Genomic DNA, 15,197 nt, shown 5'->3' with positions numbered 1-15,197 from the left:
TCACTTCATCAGCAACTTTGTATCTGCCTGATTTCTGTATTTCAATATCAAATTGCACAGTATAGTTAACAACTGAGCTACAAATAGAGCCCATCATTTATTGAGATTAATGAATGCCTTTTGAATGAACTTGATCTATATGGAGGATCTGATATCCTTGTATGAAAATCTGTAATTGTAGAAGTACCTCCTTTTACATCCAGAAGACCATCACAAGCTCCTCCTTTAACTCCAACCACAACCATGATTCCTTCAATCTTGGCTCCTATACTAAAGCCAGCTTTGGCACAGTCTTTTGCATCATTCAACGTGTAACCTAAAATTAGAGAAGGCAAAATGCTATCAGTCAAGGTTTTAATGATCAACATTAAATTTGTGAATTACAAGGCACTGAATATTATAAAAGTGATAAAGTAAGCAAAAGCAATGATGTCACAATTATCAATACATTAATGCTATCTGCATTTGCATTTATCAAACAATTTTTTTTCTGTCGGGAGCTGTTTATGTGGTCCCCCTGGATTCTAATGGAAATAGTGCTTCCATTAAAGTAACATTTTCTTCTGGGCACGACGGATAAACTGTCAGCCCTTCCCCCCAATGAATTGAAAGATTCCTCTCTAGTTTCCATCAGTGTTTTTGCCTTTCGGAAATCAATATTAAAAATAATATTTGGCTTTTATGCATCATGTTTGTGGATCCTTTTGAACCGGAATTCATTGTTCTACGTTGTCACTTCATTTAATAATGCTCAGGATACATTTCCCAGGAACAGATGCACTAGTGGAATCAGCACCAAAAAGGAGTAGTTACCGTATTATTCATACAGAGAGCTACGTTAATGGCACTGCGCCTTCCAGAGAGCACATGAGAATCTTTTTTCTCTGTCTGTAGAGCTTTTGGGGAGGTGTTGAACTAATCTGGCAGGGGGTGGGAGAGTGATAGGGCTGAGGTTGGGGCAATTCATATACAAGTCAGTGTTTTGTATTGATGATAGGGCAAAATTGCAGTCAGTGGGATGAGCTGAAGTGTAACATGGCAGCAAAATTGAAATGGGTGTTGAATACAGGACTGAAAGTGCTATATTTGAATGTACACCATATACAGAGTAAGGTAGATTATTTTGTAGCATAGTTAGAGACTGGCAGGTTTGACGTTGTGGGCATCACTGAGTTGCGGCTGAAAGAAGATCATAGTTGGGATATTGACGTCCAAGGATACAACTTGTATCAAAAGAACGGGCAGGTAGGCTAAGTGGGTCGGATGGATCTGTTAGTTAAAAGTGAAATTAAATCCTTAGGAAGAGGTGACATAGAATTAGAAGATGTAGAATCTTTGTGGGCAGTGTTAAGAAGCTGCAAGGGTAAAAAAGACACTGATGGGGGTTATATACCGGCCCCCAAATAGTAGCCAGATGTGGGATATAAATTTCGACAGGAAATAGAAAAGGCATATAATAAGGGCACTGCTACGATAGTCATGGGGGGTTTCCATATGCAGATACATTGGGAAAATCTTAGAGAATTTTAGAGCAGCCTTTGGTTGAACCCACTAGGGGAAAGACAATTCTGGATTTAGTGTTGTGTAATGAACCAGATATGATTAGGGACCTTAAGGTAAAGGAGCCCTCAGGAGTAAGTGATTATATTATAATATAATTCAGCCTGCAGTTTGAGAGGGAGAAGATAAGGTCAGATGTATCAGTATTACAGTGGAGTAAAGGGAATTACAGAGGAATGAGAGAGGAATTGGACAAAGTTGATTGCAAGGGGACAAAAGCATGGATGATAGCAGGACAGCAATGGCTGGAGTTTCTGGGGTCAATTCAGAAGGTGCAGAATAGACATATCCACAGATGAAGAAGTCTTCTAAAGGGAGGATGAGGCAACCATGGCTGACAAGGTAAGTGAAAGGCAGCATTAAAGCAAAAGGGAGGGCACATAATGTAGCAAAAATGATTGGGAAATTAGAGGGTTGGGAAGCTTTTAAAAAACAATAGATGACAACTAAAAAAAACTATAACATGAGAAAAGATAAAATATGAAGGTAAACTAGCCCATGATATCAAAGAGAATAACAGAAGTTTTTTTCAGGTATATAAAGAATAAAAGAGAGGCAAAACTGAGTATTGGACTGCTGGAAAATGACTCGGGAGACATAGTGACGGGGAACAAAGAAATGGCGGACAAACTTATTAAGTATTTTGCTTCAGTCTTCATTGCGGAAGACACTAGCAATATGCCAGAAATTCAAGAATGTCAGGGAGAATAAGTGGGTGTAGTTGCTATTACTGAGGAGGAGGTGTTTGGGAAGTTGAAAGATCTGAAAGTAGATAAGTCACCTGACCAGAGGGATTACACTCCAGAGTTTTGAAAGTAGCTGAAAAGATTGTTGGAGGCATTAGAAATGTTCTTTCAAGAATTACTGAATACAGGAATGGTTTTGGAGGACTGGACATGTCACGCCACTCTTAAGGGGGGTGGGTGGAGTCAGAAGAAAGGAAATTATAGGCCAGTTAGTCTGATTTCAGTGGTTGAGAAAATGATGGAGTCTATTATTCAGGAAGAGGCTTTGAGGTAGTTGTAGGCCAATGTTCTTGAGGGGAAATCTTGCCTGACAAATCTGTTGGAATTTTTTGAGGAAATAACAGGCAAGGTAGACAAAGGAGAGTCAGAGGATGCTGTTTACTTGGATATTCAGATTGCCTTTGATAAGGTGCAGCACATGAGACTGTGTAATAAGATAAGAGCCCATGGAATTATAGGAAAGATGCTAGCAGGGATAGAAGCTTTGCTGACTGGCAAGAATAAGGGGGACCTATTTTGGTTGGCTGGCAGTGATTAATGGTGTTCTGCAAGGTTTGCAATTGGGACCCTTCTTGTTACATTATGCTGTATGCCAGTGATTAGGATGAAGGAATTGATGGCCTTGTGGCCAAGTTTGCGGACGATACAAAGGTAAGTGGAGGGGCAGTTAGTGTTGAGGAAGCAGGGAGTCTGCTGAAGGACTTGGACAGATTTGGAAAATAGGCAAAGAAGTGGTAGATGGAATATAGTGCATGGTCATGCACTTTTGTAGAAGGAATCAAGCATAAACTATTTTCTAAAGAGGAAGAAAATTCAAAAATTAGAGCTGCAAAGGGACTTGAGAGTCGTAGTGCAGCATTCCCTTAGTGTTAACTTGCAGGTTGAGTCAGTGGTAAGGAAGGCAAAGCAATGTTAGCATTCATTTCAAGAGGACTAGAATATACAGTTGAAGTCAGAAGTTTACATACACCTTAGCCAAATACATTTAAACTCAGTTTTTCACAAATCCTGACATTTTATTCCTAGAAAACATTCCCTGTCTTAGGTCAGTTAGGATCACTACTTTATTTTAAGAATGTGAGATGTCAGAATAATAGTAGAGAGAATGATTTATTTCAGCTTTTATTTCTTTCATCACTTTCCCAGTGGGTCAGAAGTTCACGTACACTTTGTTAGTATTTGGTAGCATTGCCTTTAAATTGTTTAACTTGGGTCAAGCGTTTTGGGTAGCCTTTCACAAGCTTCTCACAGTAAGTTTCTGGAACTTTGTTCTATTCCTGGTGGGAGGGTGGGGGGTGGTGTAACTGAGTCAGGTTTGTAGGCCTCCTTGCTCGCACATGCTTTTTCAGTTCTACCCACAAATTTTCTATCGGATTGAGGTCAGAAAATGATGTCAAGTCTGGTTCATCCTTGGGAGCAATTTCCAAATGCCTGAAGGTACCACGTTCATCTGTACAAACAATAGTACACAAGTATAAACACCATGGGACCACACAGCCGTCATACCGCTCAGGAAGGAGACGCATTCTGTCTCCTAGAGATGAACGTACTTTGGCACGAAAAGTGCAAATCAATCCCAGAACAACAGCAAAGGACCTTGTGAAGATGCTGGAGGAAACAGGTAGACACGTATCTATATTCACAGTAAAATGAGTCCTATATCGACATAACCCGGAAGCCTGCTCAGCAAGGAAGAAGCTACTGCTCCAAAGCTGCCATAAAAAAGCCAGACTACAGTTTGCAAGTGCACATGGGGATAAAGATCTTACTTTTTGGAGAAATGTCCTCTGGTCTGATGAAACAAAAATTAAACTGTTTGGCCATAATGACCATCGTTATGTTTGGAGGAAAAGGGGTGAGGCTTGCAAGCTGAAGAACACCATCCCAACGTGAAGCATGGGGGTGGCAGCATCATGTTGTGGAGGTGCTTTGCTGCAGGAGAAACTGGTGCAGTTCACAAAATAGATGGCATCATGAGGAAGAAAAATTATGTGGATATATTGAAGCAACATCTCAAGACATCAGCCAGAAAGTTAAAGCTCGGTTGCAAATGGGTGTTCCAAATGGACAATGACCCCAAGCATACCTCCAAGGTTGTGGCAAAATTGCTTAAGGACAATAAAGTCAAGGTTTTGGAGTGGCCGTCACACAGCCCTGACCTCAATCCGATAGAACGTTTGTGGGCAGAACTGAAAAAGCATGTGCGAGCAAGGAGGCCTACAAACCTGACTCAGTTACACCAGTTTTGTCTGGAGGAATGGAACAAAATTCCAGCAACTTACTGTAAGAAGCTTGTGGAAGGCTACCCAAAATGTTTGACCTAAGTTAAACGACTTAAAGGCAATGCTACCAAATACTAACAAAGTGTATGTAAACTTCTGACCCACTGCGAAAGTGATGAAAGAAATAAAAGCTGAAATAAAACATACTCTCTACTATTATTCTGACATTTCACATTCTTAAAATAAAGTAGTGATCCTAACTAACCTAAAACAGAATGTTTTCTAGGATTAAATGTCAGGAATTGTGGGAAACTGAGTTTAAATGTATTTGGCTTAGGTGTATGTAAACTTCTGACTTCAACTGTAAGAGCAAGGATGTGATGCTCAGGTTTTGTAAGCTATTCGTCATAATGCACTTGGAGTATTGTGAGCAGTTTTGGCTCTCTTACTTATGAAAAGATGTATTGGCATTCGAGAGCGTCCAGAGGAGGTTCATGAGAATGATTCTGGAATGAAAGGGTTAATGTCTGAAGAGTATTTGATGGTTCTGGGCCTGTACTCACTGGAGTTTCAAGTAATGAGGGACCATGTTATATCAAATGGCCTAGAAAGAGTTAACGTGGAAAGCATATTTCTTCTAATGGGGGAGTCTAGGACGTGAAGGCTCAGCATCAGAATTGACTCTATGGTAGAGGGACGTCCCTTTAGAACAGAGATAAGGAGGGATTTCTGTAGTCAGAGGGTGGTGAATCTGTGGAATTCATTGCCATGGAAGGCTGTGGAAGCCAAGTCATTGTATATCTTTAAAGCAGAGGTTTATAGGTTCTTTGTTAGTCAGGGAGTTAAAGGTCACTGGGAGAAAGTAGGAGAATGCGGTTGAGTGGGATAATAAATCAGCTATGATTGAATGATCCCATGATACCAGAAGAAGGCAATGGCATACCATCTCTGTAGGAAAATTTGCCAAGAACAATCATGGCTATCGGAAGACCATGATCGCCCACGTCATACGACACAGCACATAATAAGTGAAGATCGAATGCCCGAGCACACTCATTGGGCTGAGTGGCCTAATTCTCCTCCTATGTGTTATGATCTTATGGTCTACAAAGTGCTAATTCATCTCCTCCCTCACTACCATTCAGGGACCCAAGCAGTCCTTCCAGGTGAGTCTATCGGGGTATTCTACTGTATCTGGTGCTCCCGGCGTGGCCCCCTCTACGTTGGTGAGACCCAGTATAGATCAGGAGAAACACTTTATCTGACACCTTCACTCCATTTGCAACAAGCAGGATTTCCCAGTGGCCAACCACTTTAATTCCACTGGCCATTCCCATTCTGTCATGTTTGTCCATGGACTCCTCTACTGCCACAACGAGGCCACTTTCAGGTTGGAGAAGCAAAACCTCATATTCTATCTGGCTGATTTCAAACCTGATTGCTTGAACATTGATTTTTTCCCCTCTCGCTACTCTATTTTTCTATTCCCCATTCAAGCTTACCTCTTACACTTTCTCTTCTCCTCACCTGCCTAATACCTCCCTCTGCTGCCCCTCCCTCCTTCCCTTTCTCCCATGGTCCACCCTCCTCTCCTTGCAGATTCTTTCTCCTTCAGCTCATTACCTTTTCCATCTGTTACCTCCAAGCTTCTCAATTTCTCTCCCCCACCACCTGCTTTCTGCCTCACCTGGGTGTACCTATTACTTTCTAGTTTATATTCCGACCCCTCCCCCCCCAACCTTTTTCCTCTGACTTCTTCCTCCTTCTTTTCCCAGTCATGGCCCAAAATATTAACTCTTTATTCCTCTCCCTAGAAGCTACCTGACCTGCTGAGTTCCTCCAGCATTTTGTGTGTGTCATTCAGAACATAGTGTAGCAGCTACGAAGAAAGCTTAATGTAGCTAAATAAAAAGGTGCAGGAGCTATGTCGATGTAGATAGGGAGATCAAGAGTTCATCAGTAAAATGTGAATGGGGAAAATGTAACAAAAGCAGTAGAAGCTCCTGTCCACTGTGGGTTTTGAATCAGAAATATAGCAACTGCTTATTCTCCCCTTTTCAATTAATTCCTTTGATGCTTCTTCTACCTCTTCAACATACAAGCTCTTAAAGCTATGGGTTAGCTCCTCTTGATCAATAAGTTTGCCGGCATTCTCTTTTTAATCACTGACTGTTTCCCACACTGTAGATTTTAAACCTTCAATTTAATGTACCAGGGGACAAAATAAAGGATTTTGAAAGAGGTCCCCACTCGGTGAGCTATAGACTGCTACCTCCGGACAAGTGAAGTTATGCCGTTCCGTGCATGTGCAAGTTAATCAAACAATCTTAGAGGTATTATGAGCTCTGCAATAATCAATTCTGCATGTAATACGCAGCACAGATAATATTCTCATCTCTGATCCTTGCTCCTCAGTCACAGTAAAATAGTGTGGAGCTAAAAGCAATGTGATTAGCTCTAAAGCAACTGTGTAATTAATTTTAGATCTGAGGGCAGCACTTGCTTGGTTTGAACAATGGACCTGTTCATTCACCGCGGGGCTCCATTGATAAATATGTCATGATTAGAAATTTTTTATACATCTACCACATCTTTTGGCACTCATGGGGTGCAAAGGGATACATTTTATCAGCTCCCAGCAGTAGTCTCCTAGCAGCGGTGAAAAAAGCTCCTCCCGCCAGCAAGTGAAAACATGACTCTATCTATATTATTAATACAGTCAAAGTACATTTTATTAGCTCAAAAGGGAAATTTAAAAGAATAGAAACACATTCTGCCTTGGCAAAATATATATGTATAAGATTGGCTGCAGTCAATTTGAAATTTACTATTTTATTAATGCTGTAATTAATGGACATCCTCAATGTGTCACCAATGTTCAGAAAAAAAGGAAAAATAAACACTCATAAATGTGACTTAGATAATGGTTTAATAATATCTGTGAAACTGAATTTCAGCCTCCTCTGGCGTGGTAAACCTGCTTTTCTGTTCAGTACGAAGGCCTAATTGGACCCTCTCAAAAAAAGAACATTAAATTGACAAAGTGATATTAAAAAGCCATGGTAGGTTTAAACTAAAAACATGCACTTCGACTTGACTTAATTGGTTCCCACCAATTGGGCCAAACACAATTGAAGGCTTCTAACTGGTTGCTACACTTCAAATAAGGGCATGAGCCTTGAAATCACTGTCTTCATGGCTGCTAGACAGCAGTAAAACAAATTGTTGTGCCGTGAGGAGACAGTAGCTGCAGGGTAGAGACAGTCTGCACTCACTTTTACTCGAAGGGACAATGTAAGTGTTCATCAAAGAGACAAATGTCCCAAGAGGGACACAGTGTGCCAAGGAATCTTGGAAATCAGTCTGGGTCACCATTCAAAGAGTCAAGCAGGGGAAGACTTTAGCTCTCTTCACCAGGTATAAGAATGCCAATTCATTTGAGCAACATGGAAATAACTGGGGATTGTATGCATTGTGATAGCAACAATATAAATAGAATATGGATATCAAAAAACAAAAATAAACTGCAAATGCTAGAAATCTGAAATTAAAATAAAATTTACCAGAAGCTCTCATTAGGAAAGGCAGAATGAATGGAAACACGAAACTAAATAATATTCTAGGTTGAGGACTTTTCATCATATGTAGAAGCCAATTTGCCTGAATGCACATGGATGTGTCCAACCTAATTCCAATTGGTGTGGTTTCGTGTAGTTACAGTAGTATTGCTTGTATGATCTATTTTATGTTAATTCAATTGATGTAAGATTCACACATAGAAATTGGCAATAATCCATCTAATATCTCAGCTGTTGTATTTTAATTCCAGGCTATTACTGAATCTATTGGGAGTTTCTTTATTTTTGGAAAGCGTACATATGTAAAGTGAAATTTAGATATAATTTGGTAAGATTTAATTGTATGGTAAAATGTGCTTCTAAACTACAAATTGATAACATGTAAAACATTAACAACAATATTGAAAGAATGCATTATTTCATATAATTTAGGATAACTGCAGTACATTCCCTTTGGAATCAGATAATGATTCATTTGACCCTTTTTCTATATAAAGATTAAGATCAGAGACTAACTTATTGGCTTCTGGGACATGTTATGACCACTAAAGCAAAATAGCGAGTCCTGGAGATAAAATGAAAAGGAATAATCATTTCATTTACCTAAAGAATTTTTAAAGCAGATTTTAGCATTTCCTTTAAATAGGATCCTAGGCTAGAAGTGTGTTGTGCATATAGTGTCCGTTAATATTTATATGGATCCTGGATCTGGTAGAAATTGATCCCTTCTTAATTGTATTGGAGATACTAGTACGATTGGGGATAACCCTATAAAAATCTATTATGGCCGCATCTGTGAATATTGTAATATAACAGAAGCAGGTAGGATACAAAGTGTCACATACAGAATGCTGGCGGAACTCAGCAGGCCAAGCAGCATTTATGGAAAAAAGTAAATGGTTGACATTTCAGGCTGAGACCCTACTTCAGGACTTCAGGACTGAGAAGAAAGGGGGAAAATGCCAGAATAAATGTATTTCTTGGATCAACGCTAGATGCCAGGACACATGTGGGTCTTTAGTATCAAGCATTAAGTGGGCCATGTAATTAAAGATAAGATGTTGGAAGACACTTTCAGTTCAGGATGGAAAAATGAGGAGAATTAAGTTGTTTGCCAGGTTAAAAAAAGTTTGCCTTATCTTTTAGAGCATTGGTATTCAACGAGCTGCCAGCAGAAGTGGTAAATGTGAGTTCAGTTGCAATATTTAAAGGAAAGTTTGATAGGTACATGGTTAAGAAGTGCATTTGGGGTGTGGGGGGGGGGCGGGTGGAAGGTATGATCCTTATGCAGGTAGATGGGACTAAGCAGAAGACCAGACTAGATGGGCTGAAGGGTTTCTGTGCTGTAGTGCTTGATAACTCTATGACAGTATATACACCTAGCAAAATTCATTTGCTCTCCTCCATAACCCTTGCTGAGCCAAGTACTGCAGTTTAAATAGTCGTCCTAGTATGAATTAATTTAAAAAGGCTTAATTCCTGAATTTCTGTCGAGAAGAGTGATGGTGAGAGGCAGTTAGAGGTTTCCCCACATCCATTAAGAGGCAGGTTTTGGATGTGTTAGCAGACATAATGGTGGTTAAATCTCAAAAGCCTAATGAGATTTATTTCAGGCTGCCATGGAAAGCAAGGGAGGGGATTGCTAAGGTTCTGAAAGTGATTTTAAAATTTTTCTTGGCTGCAGGTGAAGTGCCACAATGACTAAAGGACAGAAGTTATGATAGCTTTATTCCAGAAGGGCAATAAGGGATAAGCCTGGTAATTACAAGCCCATGCCACAAACGATAGAATCAGAGTATTCACATTCAGATTGTCATATACAGGAGATTAACAATCTGGATGTGAATGTAGGAGGCATGGTCAATGAGTTTACAGATGACATGGAAATTACAGTTCTAATTGATAATGAGGAGGGTAGCATGAGTCTTCAGGACAATTATGATGATTTGGTAAGATGGGTAGAGCAATAGCAGATGGAATTTAATCAATTCATAATTTATTGTTAATAGATAATATAAATATACTCGGTCTTTTTCACAGGTTTGTGAGATCTAGATCTAGAGGGCAGAGGTTTAGGGTGAGAGGGAGGAACATGAGGAGCATCCTTTTTTAGCCAGAGGGCGGTCGGCGTTTGGAATGAGCTGCCAGTGGAAGTGGCTGAGGCAGTTACATTAACAACATTTTAAAGACACTTACAGAAGAACATAGATAGGAAAGGTTTAGAGGGATATGGGTCAATTATGGGCAAATGGTAGCAGCTTAGATTTCATCTTTGGCTTGGACCAGTTGGCCTGAAGGGTTCTATAACTTTATAACACCATGGCTCCAATCCTGACGAATGTGAGCTCTTGCACTTTTGGAGGACTAATAAGGCAACCACTTACACATTGAATAGCAGAGTCCAATCAGATTGTCAAGTGTAGGCACAATATTGAGAAATGTAGGGACCTCGGATTCCTGATGGTGGTAGCACTGGTGAAGATGTCATATGGAAGAACTGTCTTTATTAGGGGGACATAAAAGAGCAGGAAGGATATGGTACAAAGTTGGGACACTATGGACATTTCTGGTGCCACACCACAGAAAGCATAATTAGAGAGATGCTAAGGAGATTTATTAGGATGTTGCTGAGATGGAATGTTTCGCTTATGTGATACACTGAAGAGGCTGAGCTTGATTTTTTGGAGCAACAAAGGTCGAGGGGAGACCTAACTGAGGTGCACAAAATTATGAGGGGCATAAATACAGCAGGGCTCCAATGCCTAAAAGGGCATAGGTTCAAAATAATGGATAAGAGGAGAACCTGATGAAAAATTATTGTGAAGAGCACTTGAATCACCAGACACAGAAGGCTATGGGCTAGGTACTGGAAAATAGGACAAGTACAGGTGTCAGGAAATATAGAGGAGGCTTGCCACAAAAGCAGAGCATTGGAGACTATTTAGCAGTAAATGACATTTTACTAATAAACTGCAAAATAACAAACAACAGCAGGCCACGAAACAAGTGAGAAGTCAAATACTTAGCAACGACAAGGCAACATAATAACTGAAGATTAGGAGCAATTGGTTATGGCTGAGTAGTTCAATGGACTGTGGATAAGCGCTGGGTTTAAATATGCTGGTGATGAATTGAAAACGAGTGGCAGGTGATGTGATAGTTAGGTAGACTGGGAGGTGCCTACCTGTACAGGCCTGATAGGACCACCCTCCCCTCTTACGTCTGGTACCTGATGACCCAGGACAATCCAGATAGGTCCAGTGGAACTCTAAATAGAGATGGATTCAATTGGACAGGAAGGTGACCTCTCTTCTGGGCCGTACCCTTCCCAGTTGAATGGATACCATACACCCTAGCCACGATGATGTAAATCCATCAACTGGCAAACCGTGTACACTGGACCACCCTTTACCATCCTAGGTTCTGGAGGTGCAGCTCAGGTGGGTTGACTGGTGCATGGACAACAGGCTTGATGCAGGACTTCTGGAAGGTAGGTGTGATCCTGAGGGATGGTGGTAACTGGAGATGTTAAATGACTGGATTGGTACGATGGGTAATCTTGAATGAACCAATGTACCGGGGCAAGAGTTTGTGGGAGCTTCTGCAAAGGGGCAGATCTAGGGTGGCCAGCTAAACATAACCTCCAGGCTAGATTACTCTGGCTGGGAGACACCATCGTTGGCCTGGTGGCAATAGGAGCAGTTGGCAGCTAGAGCGGTCATCTGTGCTGTCTTCCGAGCATTATGGCAGTGGCAAACGAGGGCCCTGGTAGATAGGATCACTACCATTGTCTCCTCCATGGGGAACATTGTGAGATGGTAGCCATGAAGCACTTCAAAGGGTGACATATCTGTGGCAGAGGAGGTATGTAGATTGTGGAAAGTTCAGCTCAGAGCAGATGCTTCTTCCATGTGGAAGGGTTATAGGCAGTGAAGCATCACAAAAACTTCTCAATCCACTGATTAGCTCTTTCTGACTGACCATTGGTCTGCAGATGATAGCTAGAGGACAAACTCACTGAGGTGCACAGGAGGTAGCAGAAGGCTCACCAAAGGTGGGTGACAAATTGTGGGCCCCATTCCGACACAATGTCCTGAGGGAAACTGTGGAAGCAAATTACTTGTTGGAGAACCAGGTCCACCATCTCAACTTCTGTTGGAAGTTTGGGGAGGACAGTGAAATGGGCCACCTTGGGGAACCAGGCCACGACTGTCATGATCATCATGGCCCCATTGGAAGGTGACAAACCTGTGAAGAAATCCGTGATGTGGGACGGTTGGAGGAACAGAGCAGGGTAGATTGGGGGCAGGCAGTGACAAACTGACACACTTCTGTGATGATGGTAGGCCAGCAGAACCGGCGTTGCAGGAAATCCGGAGTTTGTCTTGTACCTGGTTGTCCTTGGAGTGCCTCAGAACGCACGGCCACTGGCATGGACATTTGGTCGTCAGGTGTGTGGGCAGGAGCAAGGTCGTGCTGTTGGGCCTGGCGGATCTGGTTCTCAAGATCCCAGGTGATCAGGGTGAGGATCTGCGAGGATGGTATGATGGTCTGAGCGTCGGTCTGAATTTCATCTGGGTCAAACTGTCATGGCAGGGCGTCCGCCTTGGTGCTCTCGGTTTCGTTCATTTCCACAGATTTATGGAGCAATATCAACTGAAGTTGCTGGCAGGTGGTCTAGCAGATGCGTACTGGATGATCAGGCAGTGAGGGTCATGAGCGGAGACCCAGGGATAACCAAAGCTGAAAGGAGTATTGGGTGAGTTGATAAGGCCGAACTGGATGAACTCACAGTGCTCTCCGTTGCTCATGCGAGCAGACTGTGTACACGTTCTGACCATCCCAGACCTCAAGGGATCCATCAACAGCTGTGACGCAGAACGAGTGATCAATAGGCTCAGCAGGGAGTCCGAGCTGGACACATACACATTCACATAGAATCTGGTCCAGAGAGTTGCCTGCTGTGCCAGAATCCATCAGAGCCTCCCGTGTGCAGAGTGCCACTGGGATGCGGAGGAGGACAGAGAGAGTGAGATGGGCTGTGGTGTTGGTTAGAGGGGCCGGGGAGAGCCTACCAAATAGAAAGCCTGTTGTCTCTGCCTCATGGAGCTGTTTTTGGGATGCAGTGGTCATTTCATTCATAGCTGATAAGCTGCTCCACAGTAAGCATACACGTTGCTTCACCACGAGCACTCATGCTCTTGGGGGAGTTAAGGGAGGTCTCCCGAAGTGCAAGGGTTCTGGAGCCTGAAAGTGGTTCGGGGAATAGAACCAGGGCTCTGGCCAGTGATGTGGAGGGTCATTCCAGAAGGCATTTGTCAACATGGAGAGCCTGAGTGAAGAGGCTTCTGAGGTCAGTTTGGCATCTCATAGGTAGGCTGCTCATCTTCCAAGGCCTCCAATGGGCTAGCAGCACGTCCACATTCTAGCCACACTCTACCAAGTAGATCTAGAATTCCATGGTGTAATTCAGCACCGAGCAAGAGCCTTGATGCAGGCAAAATATCCGATCTGCTGTCTCACTCCCACTTCCCTGTGGCACTGCCCCAGGTCAGAGCTCATGAAATCAGGAGGAAGAAGACAAAGGCACTCCAGTCTTAGTTTGCAGAACACAGAGGTGGCTGGAGCTTGAAGTGTAGGACAAAATGGGACAGGAAAAGGATCCATCAAAGCTTTCTGGCACCAGAGTCTGGGGCTCTGAGGGAGGAGGTTGACTGGCAAGGAATTGCTGTAATGAGACAGAGAGTTGGTTGAGAGTGGCAAGCAGATGGTCAGTAGTTTCCTGCTGCTTCTGGATCATGTACTCAGGGCCCCAGATAACTTCCTTTCGGTGAGCAAACTGCTGGTTCACTCATCCTGTCAGGAAATGTGGAGGAGGCTTGACCCAAAGAGATAGCTACTGAGACGATTTAGCAGTACATGACACTTTACTAATAAACTGCAAAATAACAAGGCATGACCTGCCAGAAAACAAGAGAGAACAGATACTCAGCACAACTGGCAACAAGGTAACTGAAGGTTAGGAACGTCTGGTTTGAGGCTGGCTAATTCAATGAGTGAACAAGGATTGCAGATGCGAGCTGGGTTTAAATAGGCTGCAGGAGATGAGTTGGAAATGAGTGGCAGGTGACTCCTGTTAACTGGGTGGAGACTGGAGGTGTGCAGGACTGACAACAGGTAGTACTTGAATCGATATGATGGACCAAATGGCCTGTTTCTGTGCTGTACTATAAGGCCTTTTACAATCTGCTGAGGGCTGGATCAGTTGTGTTCCTGTCTGGAAACCAAGTAAAATACAAGAACTCCAAGTATGATCTCCAAAAAGTCACCTTACGTGCAAAGTGGCAATTACAACCTAAATTTGAATCAGGAAGGATGCTCGACAACTGTGGCAGGGCTTGAATGCTATCACCTCTTACAAAGTGAAACCAAGTGACAGAGGTGACAAGGTTTAGCTCTCTGATGAGCTCAATGCATTTTATGCTTACTTTGATCATCAAAACATGGAGGCATGTTCACAAACTCCCACAGGCCCCAATGACCCTGTGATTTCATTCTCTAAGGTCGATAAGAAAGCAGCTTTCTGGAGGGTGAACCCACTTAAAGCATCCAGCCCATGTGGGGTACCTGACTAAGTACTAAAGACCTGTGCTGACAAACTGGTTGGAGTGTGCACCGATATCGTTAAACTCTTGCTTCAGCAGTCTGAGGTACCCATCTGCTTCAAGCAGCCTTCAATTATACTGGTGCCTAAGAAGAACGTGGTAACCGGCCTTAATAACTATGGTCCAGTCACACTTACACCCACTCTCATGAGGAAACATATCAATTCCTGCCTGAGAAGTGACTTGGATCCGCTCCATATTGCCTACCATCACAACAGGTCAACAGCAGATACCATTTCTTTGGTTCTTCACTCGGCCCTGATGCTCTTCATTGACTAAAGCTCAGCATTTAACACTAACATCACCTCAAAACTAATCAATAAGCTTCAGGACCTTGGCCTCAATAACTCCTCGTGCAACTGGATCCTGAATTTCGTCACTTGCAGATCCCAGTCAGTTCAGCTTGGCAACAACATCTCTTTCACA

At 42.6% G+C, this 15,197-nt stretch overlaps 1 protein-coding gene across 1 annotated transcript in view; it reads right to left on the bottom strand.

Annotated features, from left to right (window-relative positions):
• The window catches only part of dab1a (DAB adaptor protein 1a), a 383,120-nt gene that overhangs the window by 7,333 nt on the left and 360,590 nt on the right, over positions 1 to 15,197 (bottom strand). Inside the window, exon 24 of the mRNA XM_072274548.1 lies at positions 188 to 316. Within this exon, the coding sequence (XP_072130649.1) occupies positions 188 to 316 (129 nt within the window). The remainder of the gene's footprint in view (positions 1 to 187; positions 317 to 15,197) is intronic.

The sequence above is a fragment of the Mobula birostris genome, chromosome 12 (genome assembly GCF_030028105.1).
Source record: "Mobula birostris isolate sMobBir1 chromosome 12, sMobBir1.hap1, whole genome shotgun sequence".
NCBI classification, from domain to species: Eukaryota; Metazoa; Chordata; class Chondrichthyes; order Myliobatiformes; family Myliobatidae; genus Mobula; species Mobula birostris.
This window is presented reverse-complemented; position numbering and strand designations above follow the sequence as displayed.